Source organism: Populus nigra, chromosome 17 (assembly GCF_951802175.1).
Source record: "Populus nigra chromosome 17, ddPopNigr1.1, whole genome shotgun sequence".
Lineage (NCBI taxonomy): Eukaryota > Viridiplantae > Streptophyta > Magnoliopsida > Malpighiales > Salicaceae > Populus > Populus nigra.
In genome coordinates this window covers 997,819-1,010,810 of record NC_084868.1, presented here as the reverse complement: position 1 = coordinate 1,010,810, position 12,992 = coordinate 997,819, and the positions used below count along the sequence as shown (strand labels likewise).

Below are 12,992 nucleotides of genomic sequence, written 5' to 3'. Positions count from 1 at the left end.
TAGATCATCGAAGGTAAAAGTTGCTTAATTAAAAACTGAAAATTAATTACCAGAATCCCATTGCTGCACATTTTGACTGACTACTAACTTGGAATTAGGACTGCCTAGTGTGCTTGAAATTCAATATACAAATTCCCAATTTCTCAGTAGCGTACAGGAAGATAGGGGAAGAAAATATTTGGGTCATTCTTGCTCACTAGCTAGCTGCCTTCATTCCAGTTATGGATAGCTTGCAGCACTGCTTGTTTCACTACTTGAGCATCATGGCCCTGGTTCTGCAAAATCATGAAGTATATTTTATTGAAGAATTAATTAAACAATTTCCTATCAAATATAGCTAGATGCATGAATTGCTTATATATATAAGCTGAAATTCATAAATAAAACTCCAGAAATTAAAGGAGGAAAATGAGCGTTGATTATCCCTTTCTTAAGATTGGCTTGGAATGGACTGTGGATAGACACTCACACCCATGAAAATTATACCCCCTAAGAGTTCTCTACTCTAGCTAAAAGAGAATGGACCGAAACCATTAACTCAAAGCCACTGCTATAAGCCAACAAACCCAAAATAGACATAGATGCATGGATTAATCCTAATTAATGACATTACTTTGTTCCATGAACTTGCTCAATGGATAGCTATATATTGTGTTCCAATGCTGTCCACCCATTCTGGTGTACTGTGGAAAGTCCAAAATATGTGGTTCAAGCCAGCTTGTTTCTAAGTTGCACACGTGAGATCAGTCTTGTTTGTCTAGACTACTATTTATTAATTTTGAGAATGATGCTTGAGACATTTATAGCATATATATAACATCAGCAACGTTTAATATACTTGCAAAAAAGATATGCTCCCTTAATTTAAGTGGTGTGCTAAGAGGAAGAATGTCGATCCAAGAAAGGAAAGACAGTAATTTAATTCTTACTTGGTCTCCACCAATCGCTTCAAGTTGGAAATTGTCTTCACAAGAAACCCTAGCATCAAGCACATCAAGGCCTAGTTCCTCGAAGGCTTCAAGTATGGAGACAAGTAATCCAGGGCAATTCTTTCCTGAAAATACATTAATAAGGAAACCCTTTTCTAGGTTTTCCACTGTGACCTGCTGAAGTATGAAAAATAATGAAGTATTATTACATGGGCTAGTAATGGAAGCTTTTCAGAAATTAATAAGAACTGAAAATATAATAAATGAACAGATAAAGGGAATTGTAGTTTATATTCGCACCGCAGGTAATGAATTTTGGGGGGTTGAAGATGTTCCGATTTCTTTTTTTAGCCTATCCACCTTGTTCTTCAACTCTCCAATATATTTTGACGCGTCTACTATGATTGAGGTTCTGTTCATCTGCCAAAATCACCAATTGCAGAAGAGAAAATATCAAAATAAGTAACCAAAGATTGGAAAAGAAAGAAGAAGAAAACAAAGTAGAAGAACAAGAACGAAGAAGGGAGAGGGAGGAAAGAAAAGAAAAACTGAAACTAAAGCTTGAAGAGGCCGGGTTCGGGTATTTACAGCATTAGAATTGGTAGCAGCACGTAACTTCTCATAAAGAGCTGCCTTCTTTTTCTTCCTGGAAGACATTCTTGTTTTCTGCCTCTTAACTTGACTAGCTAGCTAGCTCTCTCCTCTCCCTTGCTTATTTTTTCACCTCGAGCTTTTGAGGATTTTATAACAAGAAGATGACCTCTCGAACTCTATCATTGCTTGTTCGTTTCCTGCATGGATGCTCCCGTTTCCCCAAATAAAATCATAATTCATTTTGAAATTTACATTATTAACCATTTTGTTTTCCTGACATTTTGTCTTTTAAAAGTAATTTCAAACTCTGTCTTTTTTTTCCTTTTTTCGTTTGAAAGAAAAAGAGCTCAATGCCATTGAACCGTAGGGCCCATTGGCCAAGCGCGCATATATATATATATATATATATATATAGTCTCTGATTAGTCTTCTTTCAACCACCAAAGAGAAAGAGTAGTGACGGAACATTGATTAATATAATTTCACTTTCAATAAAATACGTACATTAATTCGTCATCGATTATCAAATATATATATACTGCTGGAAGTTTTTATCTTCTCTTTTTACTCATTTGAAGTTCCATCGAGCTAAGGATTATTCAATGGATCAGAAAAAAACCCTCCTTGGTTTTTTTATAATTCATTCCATTCCTGTTCGAGTTAAGTTCATTCTCATGCTAGTTTTGAATAGAAATATTAAACTCAGCAACACTAATAAGTTAATTTAATAATTTAAACTCAATAAATTAACTTCAAAGCACTTTGAAAACATGGTTTGGACACAAACCATGGTCATGACTTGCGTTCAGCATCTCATGGGCTCGGGCAACATCCCCGAGCCCATGCACTGGGCCCACGCCCAACGCCTCTTAGGCTCAGGCGTAGAACTTGAGCCCAAGAGGCTAGGCATACCCATTGTCCTTTTAGGCTCAGACACTAGCCTCGTGCTTGAGCCTAAGTATATTTCCAAATGTTCTTGGGCTTGACATATGCCTTGGCTTCTTTTAAGCATAACTTTGTGGTTTGAATCTTAATACTTTTCTCATTTAAAAGTTTTTTTAATCAAATCTTAATCTTTTTTGCTGGGTCATACTCAATGTGCACCCTAAGTGCACAAGAGTCTTCTACAACCTACCATTTTATCTATAATTAATACATTGTAAGGAATATTTGCTCCTCATTAATGTTTATATAAGAGATATTTATTCCCCATTAATATATATACATATATATATATATATATATATAAAGAGTATTTATCCCTCATTAATATTTATCTCTTATTAATACCACAAGGGTAGAATGACGTTCTAACGCTTTTCCTCAAGTAAAAAGACAAGGTTTGTTGGGTTTCTCGAATATGATACATGAAGCAAAAACAATAAAATATAATTATTCGGAATCCCTATGATCATGTTAGAAAAATTTAGAGTTATTTATGGATTTATTACATGAAGATCCAATCTTTTCAGCTTTGAATAATTCTTTAAAGTGTGAGTTGTTGCCAACCACAAGCCTTTCAATTTTTGACCTCCAACAGTAATCCATACGAACCACCAATGAAAAATTTACTAAATTCCTATTTAGAAGAGAGGAATTGCTATACTTAGAGTGCTAGTTCTCTATTATATGATTTACGTAATTTTTCTATCTAACAAACAACCATAAAAATATAAGAGGCATAACTTACTATTTATAGAAAAATATGAAAAATCTTATAAATTGGAAAAATATTAATTTTCCCTTCAATAATATCCATATATTAATTTATAATAATTTTATAAATTAACTCAATCAAGTCCTTGATTTTTTCAGGTTTAGAAATATAATCCATGTATTAATTATATTCTATTCCTTAATTTCTAAAATATATTTTAATCAAGTTATAATTAATTAAATCATCCTAGTTTAATTTCTGATAAATGGTTCTTAATATGTGCGACCCATTAAGTTCCTAATATGTTAACCCAAATATGAATTATAATTCTAATTAAATATAATAAAATAAATTAAACAATTTAATTTATTATCAATTCAACAATTGATTAATTTATATTTGAAGATTAAGTGCATTGTCTACCAACATGTTATGATTCCCTCAATATTGAAAAAGTTATCAGTGGTTTGACTCAACCTTTCAATGATCGGTTTCTCAGTATAATTAATATTATTTCATAAATAATATTCAGGTTTAATATTAAAGTATGAAGTACGTCTGACATGTTAAATCATGTTTGCTCTCTACATAATAGTCATTGATAATTTGAATATGATTTAAAACTCCTTTCAAATCTCATTCCACATTGGCTAAGGATTTCTTAGTCAATACTATTTGAGAATAGATGAAACATTTTTTCTAATTCACATAGGGTGATAAATCATCTCTTGATCACTCAAGTACCTTCATATAATTCATGCTATACTCAATGTCTGTCACTTGGTTACCTCAATTAAGATAATATGTAACATAATCAAAGTATAACATTCTCTATATAAGATAACTCAGTGATCTCAAGTCTAAGGATCACTTACACAACCATCACTTGAGCCTTTCTATAGACATAAGTGATCTCTCCATATAAAATTCTCATGCGAGTTAGTTCAATGTACATGTCTTATGATAAGTACTTATAGATTAGTTCTAAATATTTCTTATACCTCAACTTATAAGAACAACTACTTGCTTTCATAAAAAAAAAATATAATATCTACAAGTCTCTACAGCTCAAATAAATTTTTAATATTTAAAAGGGCATCAACCAAGAATATTTTAGGAACGATGCTTTGATGCAATAGAAATCTCATAATTATAACAACTTTATAATTTTTTTTGCCAAACATTTTTGTCTCATAGACTTTATCTTTACTCTTGATTCATAAATAAAATATTAGATTCATTAATTTAATATTAAAGATAAATTAAGATTTTATTAATAATAAATATGTATTTACATGAATATAATAATGTCACATGTAACCAACCGATTGGTTATAGGGCATATTAAGCTAATATAAATACCCCTTGAAAAACCCATGTAAAAGTTTTACAATTTCCATTCTGAATATAGACATACCATTTTCTTTTAGAGCATTTATTTTATATTAAAATAAGAACATATAATCTTATTCTTAGATTTAATGCTTTTTAGCGCATTTATTATTCTTTTTTTATAAAATTACTAACTTAAGTATCTGATAGTCTCCAAATCCATCCAAAGGAGACTTTTATAGGTATCAAGATTCTTTCATCAAGAGATTATCTTCCTTTACGAGAGTGGATTTAATTGAATGAACAATTGATTAATCCATAATCTAACCACCAAAAAACCCTATTACTAAGCCTCCTGGATTTTGAAACATCATCTGAAAATAATAGCACTTCAACTCTTGAACACTTGATCACTGAGATCTGCATATCATCTAAACAAATTGGAAGCCTAAAATGCCAACAAGACTTCAAAAATAGTTTAACATTACTCTTTTACACACACTAGTAAGAATAATTTAGAAGTAAAATTGTTTGTACTTTTGCTAATACTAGAAAGGATATATGAATTAAAATACACGTGCACTAGATCTTGTGATAGTGTGTGTGTGTAGCTAAGGATTAGTCTCTGCTTATTAATAATGTGATAATTTACCATTATTATTATTAGTTTACCAGATTGACAGTCCAAAAATAAGCTACTGTACATATCAAATTAATTAGAATGAGAAATGAAGAATAATGAAAGAACAAGGAACAGGTATCCAGGGGTGTGTATGGGAGGATTTTGGAATTACATGGGAGAGGGACAAATGGATGACTGCGAGAGGAAGAGAGAGGGTGTAAGATATAATAAAACTTCCCCCGTGAGAAGGGTTTGGAGGGATTGACAGCTAAACATCCTTTGACGCTTCCTTCACTGCTTTCAATGTCTCTCTCCCCTCTTAATCCATGTCTCCGATCACGAGCAGATTCCTTTCCAGCTCTCTACGCGTAAAATGATCTTTACTTTCCCTGGCAAATGCTCCCTTCCCTTCTGATCCACGTGCCATGGCCATGCCCAGCTGCTTGTACTCTTCTTCCAAAAAAATGGGTGCCTTAGTGTGTCTGCATGGCTGCATCACTATCAGGGGAGGGGAAGATTTATTAATTAGCTGTAGATATTAACAAATGATCAAATGCTTCTTTCTTAGAAACAGAAAAAACACTAGTGATAGTGGCAGCTTTTGAAAGTTGTCACCAATACAGCTACGCATCTTTTACTTAAATCTAGTTTTATCTTTTTTTGAATTTTTTCTTTTAAAAATCAAATACAGATAAGATAAAAATGGCAACATTTTCAAGAATATTATTCATATACTCGTGAGTCTATGTACGGAAGATACAGTTAATTATGTTTGCAGATCTTAGGTACTAAATTTTCTTGGCATGAATAATCCAAAAATGACATCATATAGTTTTATTAATTATTACCAGGAATTTAAGAAATTAAAGAAGGGAGGGCCAAGGATAAATTGATGAGCCTCTTAATGAATATATAGTTAATATTCTTTTTTTTTTTTAAGAAAAACAAACTGCCATATGTGTAAATGTAAATTAGCTACATCCAACTTTGCTAGGGCTAGACCCAGGGACAAAGCAAGAAAAAAAATTAGAGGGGCCAAATTATAAATTAGAAGGGCAAGAAAAAATTTCATTTATTTTTATTAAAATTATAAATATTTACAAGGGAGGGACATTTCCTTACAGAGATCGGGGTTGGCAGGAGCCGGGGCCCCTGCCAGCCCCCCTCCCTCCGCCACTGGTTAGACCCGCCTTTTGTCAATCCATTAATGTGCTAGGTACATCATTTGGATAGATTTTGATTTTGTGCTAATATATCTCTTTGTCTGTTATTTGGAGATGCTTTTTTTTTAATTAAAAAAATACATCATTTTTTACTTTAAAAAAAAAATCAAAAGGATTTTTTTTGAGGCAATTCAATCTAATATATTTGATATATTTTATTATCCTTAGTTACACCATTTATTATGTAATGTAAGCATCGAGTACATTTCAAATTAGAGCTAAGTTTGTATTGTTTTGATATAATAAAAATCTTTATTTCCCATCCATGAATTTAGACATAGCTGAATCACTTGTAACATTGTGAGCACATATAATTATTTTTTTAATAGATTGTTATAATTTTCTTTATCATGTTGTATGATTTTAATACATTGCTAATCTCAAAATATTGTTAAGGGTAAAAATGAAATAGATCACTAATCTTGAGCAACGACTACTATTTGGACATATCTCGAGTTGATGATAGGAGTCTCTCTTATTAACAAAAATATTAAAAGATTTTTAGGCGGAAAAATTGTTTATATAAACAGTGAACCACCTTAATTTTTTTTTCCATCTGCATCATTTTTTATTAAGTCATTTTATATTTAATTTAACAATTATAGTTCGGTTTCATAAAATTAACACTCTGTAAACCATGAAATGATATTTGGATTATGAACGGTGAACTATCTTAAACCTGTTTTCATTCACATCCTCTTTTTATTAGGTCATTTTTTCACTGACATCCTTGTTTTTTTTCTTGATCGGGTCTTTTTTTTTTCCACTACTATAAATTTTTTAAGATTGAGTCCTTTTTCATACTATTTAATAATTGTAGTTTGGTTTTTCAAAATTGATGCTTAGCGAACCATGAAATGGTATTTAGAATCATGAACATGTGATGCTTTACGAGATGGAAGAAATATTAAAAACAAATAATGGAAATGCAATATAAAAGAGAGACACAATCCACTATGGGTTGAAATATTACCATATTTTTCTTTATAAGAAACAGAGTTCATGCCAAGAAATGGAAAAGAACCCTGGGGGTAGACAAATACAAATACAATAAAAATACTCAAATAACCTAGTAAGACAATATAAAGCTTTAGAGATAACTAGGGGTGAGCAAAAAAACTAAAAAACTGATTAAACTGAGAAAACTAGAAAAAAATAATCGAAAAAACCGAACCGAAAAAAAAAGATTAAAATTTTGAAAAAACCGGCGGGTTCGGTTTCGGTTTTATAAGCAAAAAACCGAAAAAACTAAACCAAAACAAAAAAAACCAGAAAAAACCAAGCTAAAACCGAGTCAAACCAGAAAAATAGAGCCAAACTGAAAAAACCGAGCAAAAACCGAGAAAATCGAGCCAAAACTGGAAAACCGAGCCAAACCAGTTTGAACCGGTTTTTGCCCTAAAAAACCGAACCGAACCGAAATTGGTCGGTTTGACCTGGTTTTGGTTTTTTTTCAAAAAAAATTTCGGTTTGGTTACTTTTTTTGATAAAAACCGAACTGAATTGAAAATGATCACCCCTAGAGATCACCCTCCTATAAGTTAATACACCAAAGCTACAATTCCCTGTTCAATCTTCATATATTCTCTTAATATTATAGGAACCAAAATTATATATCTAGAAAGAGTAGAGTAAAAGAAGCACAACATTAGATCCAAGCAAGAAACTCACTCACTCTATTAACCCTTTGTTTGGCTAGATTGTCAACCATATGATTTGCTTCCTTTAAAACATGACAATAAGATACAGAACCTAAAGATTAGCATAACAAAAGGCCCAAATGAATAAGTCATGATATTTTCAAGGCCTAATATGATGTTTGTTCATCCAGTTAACAACAGGGGCATAATCAGACTCAATAATGAAATTCCTTTAAAAAAATTCATTCTTTGAAGAGGATAATTTCAGGGCTTTGATTATAGTGAGTAATTCAACCTCATTTGACTCTTTAATTCCTACAGAGACTGAAAAAAATCTCATCACTATGCCATTATGATCATGTAGTACACCTCTGATTGCAGTGGGTCCAGGTTTACCATTAGAAGATCCTTCTGTTAGTTTAATATGCCCTGTAGCTAATCGGTTGGTTATACATTGTATTATTATATTCAAATAAATACATATTTATAATTAATAAAGGCTTAATTTATCTTTAATATTCATATAATTTAGATTAATGATCTAGAGGAAAGGTAAAATCCATGAGATAAAAATGCTTTGTAAAGAAAATTATAAATTTGTTATAATTATGAGATTCCTATTGCATCAAGAAATTGTTCCTAAAATGTTCATGATTGATGCTCTCTTAAATACTAGATATTCATTAGAGTTGTAGATATTGATACATATTATGTTCTTTCTTTTATAAAAGAAAATAGTTGTTCTCATAAGCTAAGGTATAAAGGATACCTAGAACTAATATGTGGGTGCTTGTCATAAGATATGTACATTGAATTGACCTGTATGAGAATTTCATATAGAGAGATCACCTATATCTATGGAAAGACCTACGTGACGGTTGTGTAAGTGATTATTAGACTTAAGATCACTAAGTTATCTTATAAAGAGAATGTTATGCTTTGATCCGGTTACATGTTATCTTAATCGAGGTAATGAAGGGGCAGACATTGAGTATAGTATGAACTATATAAAGGTACTTGAGTGATCAAGAGAGGGTTTCATCACCCTAGATAAATTAGGAAAAATATGTCATTTGTTCTCAAATAGTATTGACTGAGAAATTCTGGGCTAGGGTAGAATGAGATTTAAAAAGAGTTTCAAATCTTATTCAAATTATCAATGACTATTATGTATGTTGCTACCCAATTTTTGACCTTATTTTTGAATTTTTTTTTTAAAAACCAAAAATAGCAAAACAAACAACAAAAACCCAAAAAATATGTTCTTGACGTATTTGTATCGTTTTCAATGTCTTTTCCAAAGAATTTAAAATACAAAAAGAAAAAAAATAAAAATAAAATGAAAAAATACATTTAATTTTTAGTAATCTAATTATAATTGTGGAAGGGAGATGACAAATTTAAAAATTGAAAACCCTTTCACCAAGCAACCTATTTTTTTAAATCAAATGGTTTACAATCATTCTCTTAAACCAAGGGTCCACTTTTCTTTGCTTTGTCTCCAAGTTATCATATGAATGGTTGAGATTTATTCTTGAAATCTAATGGTTGATCTTGGATCATTTTGCTTTCAAGACAAAGAGAATTTTCACCTATAAATAGGTGGTCACACATACATAAAGAGGGGGAAGAATTGGTTAAAAAAAAACAAAGAATAGAGAAAAAAATAATTTACTCTTCTCTCCCAAACCTTCCAAACACTCTCCTTTATTGAAATTGAGATTCTCTTCAAGTTTCAGCTAGGCACCGGTTACATCAGCCTAACCACTCACCACAGGCATAACCATCACTCAATTTAGACCAGTCAGCTCTTTAACATCCAGCCCTAGATCATCCACCATTGTTAATATCATAGCAAATCATTCAACCCATACTAACTTAGAAATCCACTACTAGAATTGTAATTCCACCCCCCTTTCAGTCTCACAAAACACCCATATCAAATCAACACCTTAATACACTTACACAATTTTTCATCTACTAAGCTAAATCACATCTCTCCAAAACCAATCACAATAGCCATCGAACCTCCAACAACCTTCCCAAACCAATTCCCTTCTTTATCATCATAAATTCGTGAATATAAAAATCTCCATCTATAAACCATTGCCAACCTTTTCCATCAAAATTTCTTATCACAAGCTTCCCATTCAAAGAACCAAGACATAACCCTTCAATAACCACAACTTCCATATGTAAACCAACTACAACCTTAAACTTCCAGCCAAAACCACTCCAAATCAGACCAGAAATTGACAAAAACACTCATAAATTAACCCATTACCCACGGCAGCCAACCTTTCATCAACTGTAAACCACCTTTCATAACCTGGCCACTACATAAACCATATCTAGCCAAAACAACCCTTATTTTTTAAATTCAATGGTGAGCTCTCCCTAACAAAGCCAACACAAGACAACCCCCTTCACCTTAGACTCCTTTGCACTGTTGTAAGCACCCAAAACCTATGAACCAGCAATGCCTTAACCGTCGGTTAGTCACCATCATCAGTGGTTCCACCATGTGATCTAGTCATTAATTCCTCCCTGAGCCATCAAAAAGAGCCACTTGAATCTTTGGAAACAAACCAAGATGAAGAAAATGCAATAGAAAGAGAGGGAGATAAAATCAACAAAATTGTTTATATGATTTTTTTGGGTTTTGCAGGTAGCAGTACCCCTCACCGCTAATATAAGAAGAAAAAGAAGAAGGAGATGTTACCGATCCCCTATTTCTTTTTATTGTAGGCGGCGCTTGGCTTTATGCGCCACCAGTGGCAATGAGGCGTGAAGACCACTCGCTGCCACTATTCCTGCACTTCTAGAATTTTTCAGCAATTTCTACATATTAATTTATGAATTTTAGGAGGTTTATTTTGTAAATTATAAATGTTTAATGTGTGTGTTTGAATTATTTTGAATTTCAATGATTCGTATAAATGTAATTGTAGGGTGTGTGAGTAAAATATAGTAAAAAAGAATGGGTGTGTGTGTTTGTATTTTCTTACATGTTTTTTGAATGCTTAAAACCATGTTTTTGAGTGCTTAAAACTAAAAAGACAAAAAAATAATAATTAAATGTCTCAATTGCATACAACCAAGTTTCTCAAAAATACAAAAATCATATCTTATTTTAAAAAATAAAATACATGGAATGTTTTATTTTTTTTAGTATGCATTTTGAATTTAACAATCAGTTTATTCAGGGGCGGAGCCAAAAAATAAAATTAATAAAATTAAGGGGGGGGGGCAAGATTTCAGTTGTTTTATTATTTTAGCTAAAATCATATAGATTATTAAGGGAGGGGCTGGAAAAAAAATTTCCTTGTAGGGGTCGGGGCTTCTGCTAGCTCCTCATGTCTCCGCCCTTGAGTTGATTGAATCCATGAGAATTTGGTCAATATTTCAATAACCGATAATTTTTTAATTTATGAGAATTAATGGTCAATATTCTGGTATAAATACTGGACTTGCAACTATGCTGATATCTAAATATCAAGAGTTGACTAGGAAATTCTCAGAATTATTCTGAATATTTACCAATTTTAATTAAGAGTATTTTTATCATAACACATGAGTTGTGAAAAGCCCTTCTGCCTTTTAGGATAGGTGAACCCTGTTTGGGCACTTACATAAATTATTTCCATAAGAATTCATTTGGGTATACGAGCCCATAATAAATTCAAAAGGCCATATTTATTCACATGAATAAATCTTCATCCCAAGCCATACATAGACCACTAGTTAGGAACATATTAAAAACCTTTAAACTATATTCAGAGCATAGACAATGCAGCTGAACTCAAGTAGAGTGCACTAGGGGTACTAATATCTTTCCTAGCCACAATCAGTCCCTTACCCTTAGAATCTCTAATAAAACTAATATACTCGGGTTTCCTAGCAACCCTGAACTAAATAACTAGGTGGTGACTCCCACGACCCCCAACACCGCGTGCCCACGTGCGACAATGTAGAGAACAAATATGATTTAACATGACAGATATACTCTATGCTTTAATGTTAAATAAAAACATTATTGATGATAAAAAATTAATTACACAGAAACCGGTCACTGAAAAGGTTATGTCAAACCACTATGACTTTTCTAATATTTGAAGGATCGTGACACGTTGCTAGACAATACACCTGATCTTCAAATATAAATTAACCAATTGTTTAATTGATAATAAATTAAATTGTTTAATTTATTTAATTCTATTTAATTATAATTATAATTATAATTATAATTTATATATAGGCCAACATATTAGGAAACTAATGGGTTACACACATTAAAAACTATTAGTCAGAAATTAAACTAGGATGATTTAATTAAGCATGACTTGATTAAAATATATTTTAGAAATTAAGAATTAGAATATAATTAATACAAGGATTATATTTCTAGACCTAGAAAAATCAAGTAAGGACTTGATTTAATTAATTTCTAAAATTATCCTGAATTAATATATGGATATTATTCAAGGGGAAAGTAATTATTCAAAACAAAAAAAGATCAGATCTTTAGGTAATAAATCCTTAAACAACTCTAGATCTGTCTAACGAGATTCTATGAACTCCCGAGTAATTTTGTTTCCTAGTTTCTATTGCGTGTATAATATTCGAGAACCCATCAACATGCCATTTTAGAGTATACAAATCAGGAGGATTCCATGAGGTGAGAACCCTTAAACATTTGATATTAGTCCAACAAACTAAACCTTTAGTGGAGATTAATAGATCAATTACACAATAAGAAAAACCCTGAGAAAATAGCTTTGATTCATACACACGGTCTAGTCAATATTAAGAGAAAAGAAGTATCATAATCAGACAACATTTTATTGAAGATTAATTCATTGCACATCAGCCAAATAGACCATGAAGTTGCAAAAAAAAGCATGAACCATACCTATCTATGAAATCTCCCATGAACAAGATATTTTTATTGTTGAAACATTTTAGACAAATTCCCTGAAAAACACCAAGATATAC

The 12,992-nt window shown here is 31.6% G+C and overlaps 1 protein-coding gene across 2 annotated transcripts; it reads right to left on the bottom strand.

The window, feature by feature from the left end:
* Positions 1 to 1,789, bottom strand: LOC133677096 (transcription factor SCREAM2-like). 2 transcript variants are annotated; one of them, XM_062098932.1, is made up of 4 exons: positions 1,518 to 1,789; positions 1,230 to 1,349; positions 930 to 1,103; positions 1 to 275 (listed from the first exon to the last, which is right to left on the bottom strand). In XM_062098932.1, exons 1-4 carry the CDS (start codon positions 1,584 to 1,586, stop codon positions 201 to 203), a joined length of 438 nt encoding a protein of 145 aa, XP_061954916.1. In that variant the 5' UTR covers positions 1,587 to 1,789; the 3' UTR covers positions 1 to 200. The 2 variants fall into 2 exon arrangements, with proteins under 2 accessions (XP_061954916.1, XP_061954915.1); XM_062098931.1 differs by having other exon boundaries at positions 930 to 1,106; positions 1,518 to 1,780.
* Positions 1,790 to 12,992: the final 11,203 nt, after the last annotated feature.

Excerpts from the sequence above, each read along its gene's own strand:
- LOC133677096 (XM_062098931.1), bottom strand. The coding sequence starts at position 1,586 with ATGTCTTCCAGGAAGAAAAAGAAGGCAGCTCTTTATGAGAAGTTACGT. Across the intron at positions 1,350-1,517 it reads CTGCTACCAATTCTAATGCT|ATGAACAGAACCTCAATCAT; the intron begins GTAAATACCCGA and ends TGATTTTGGCAG. Across the intron at positions 276-929 it reads AAGCGATTGGTGGAGACCAA|AACCAGGGCCATGATGCTCA; the intron begins GTAAGAATTAAA and ends ATGATTTTGCAG.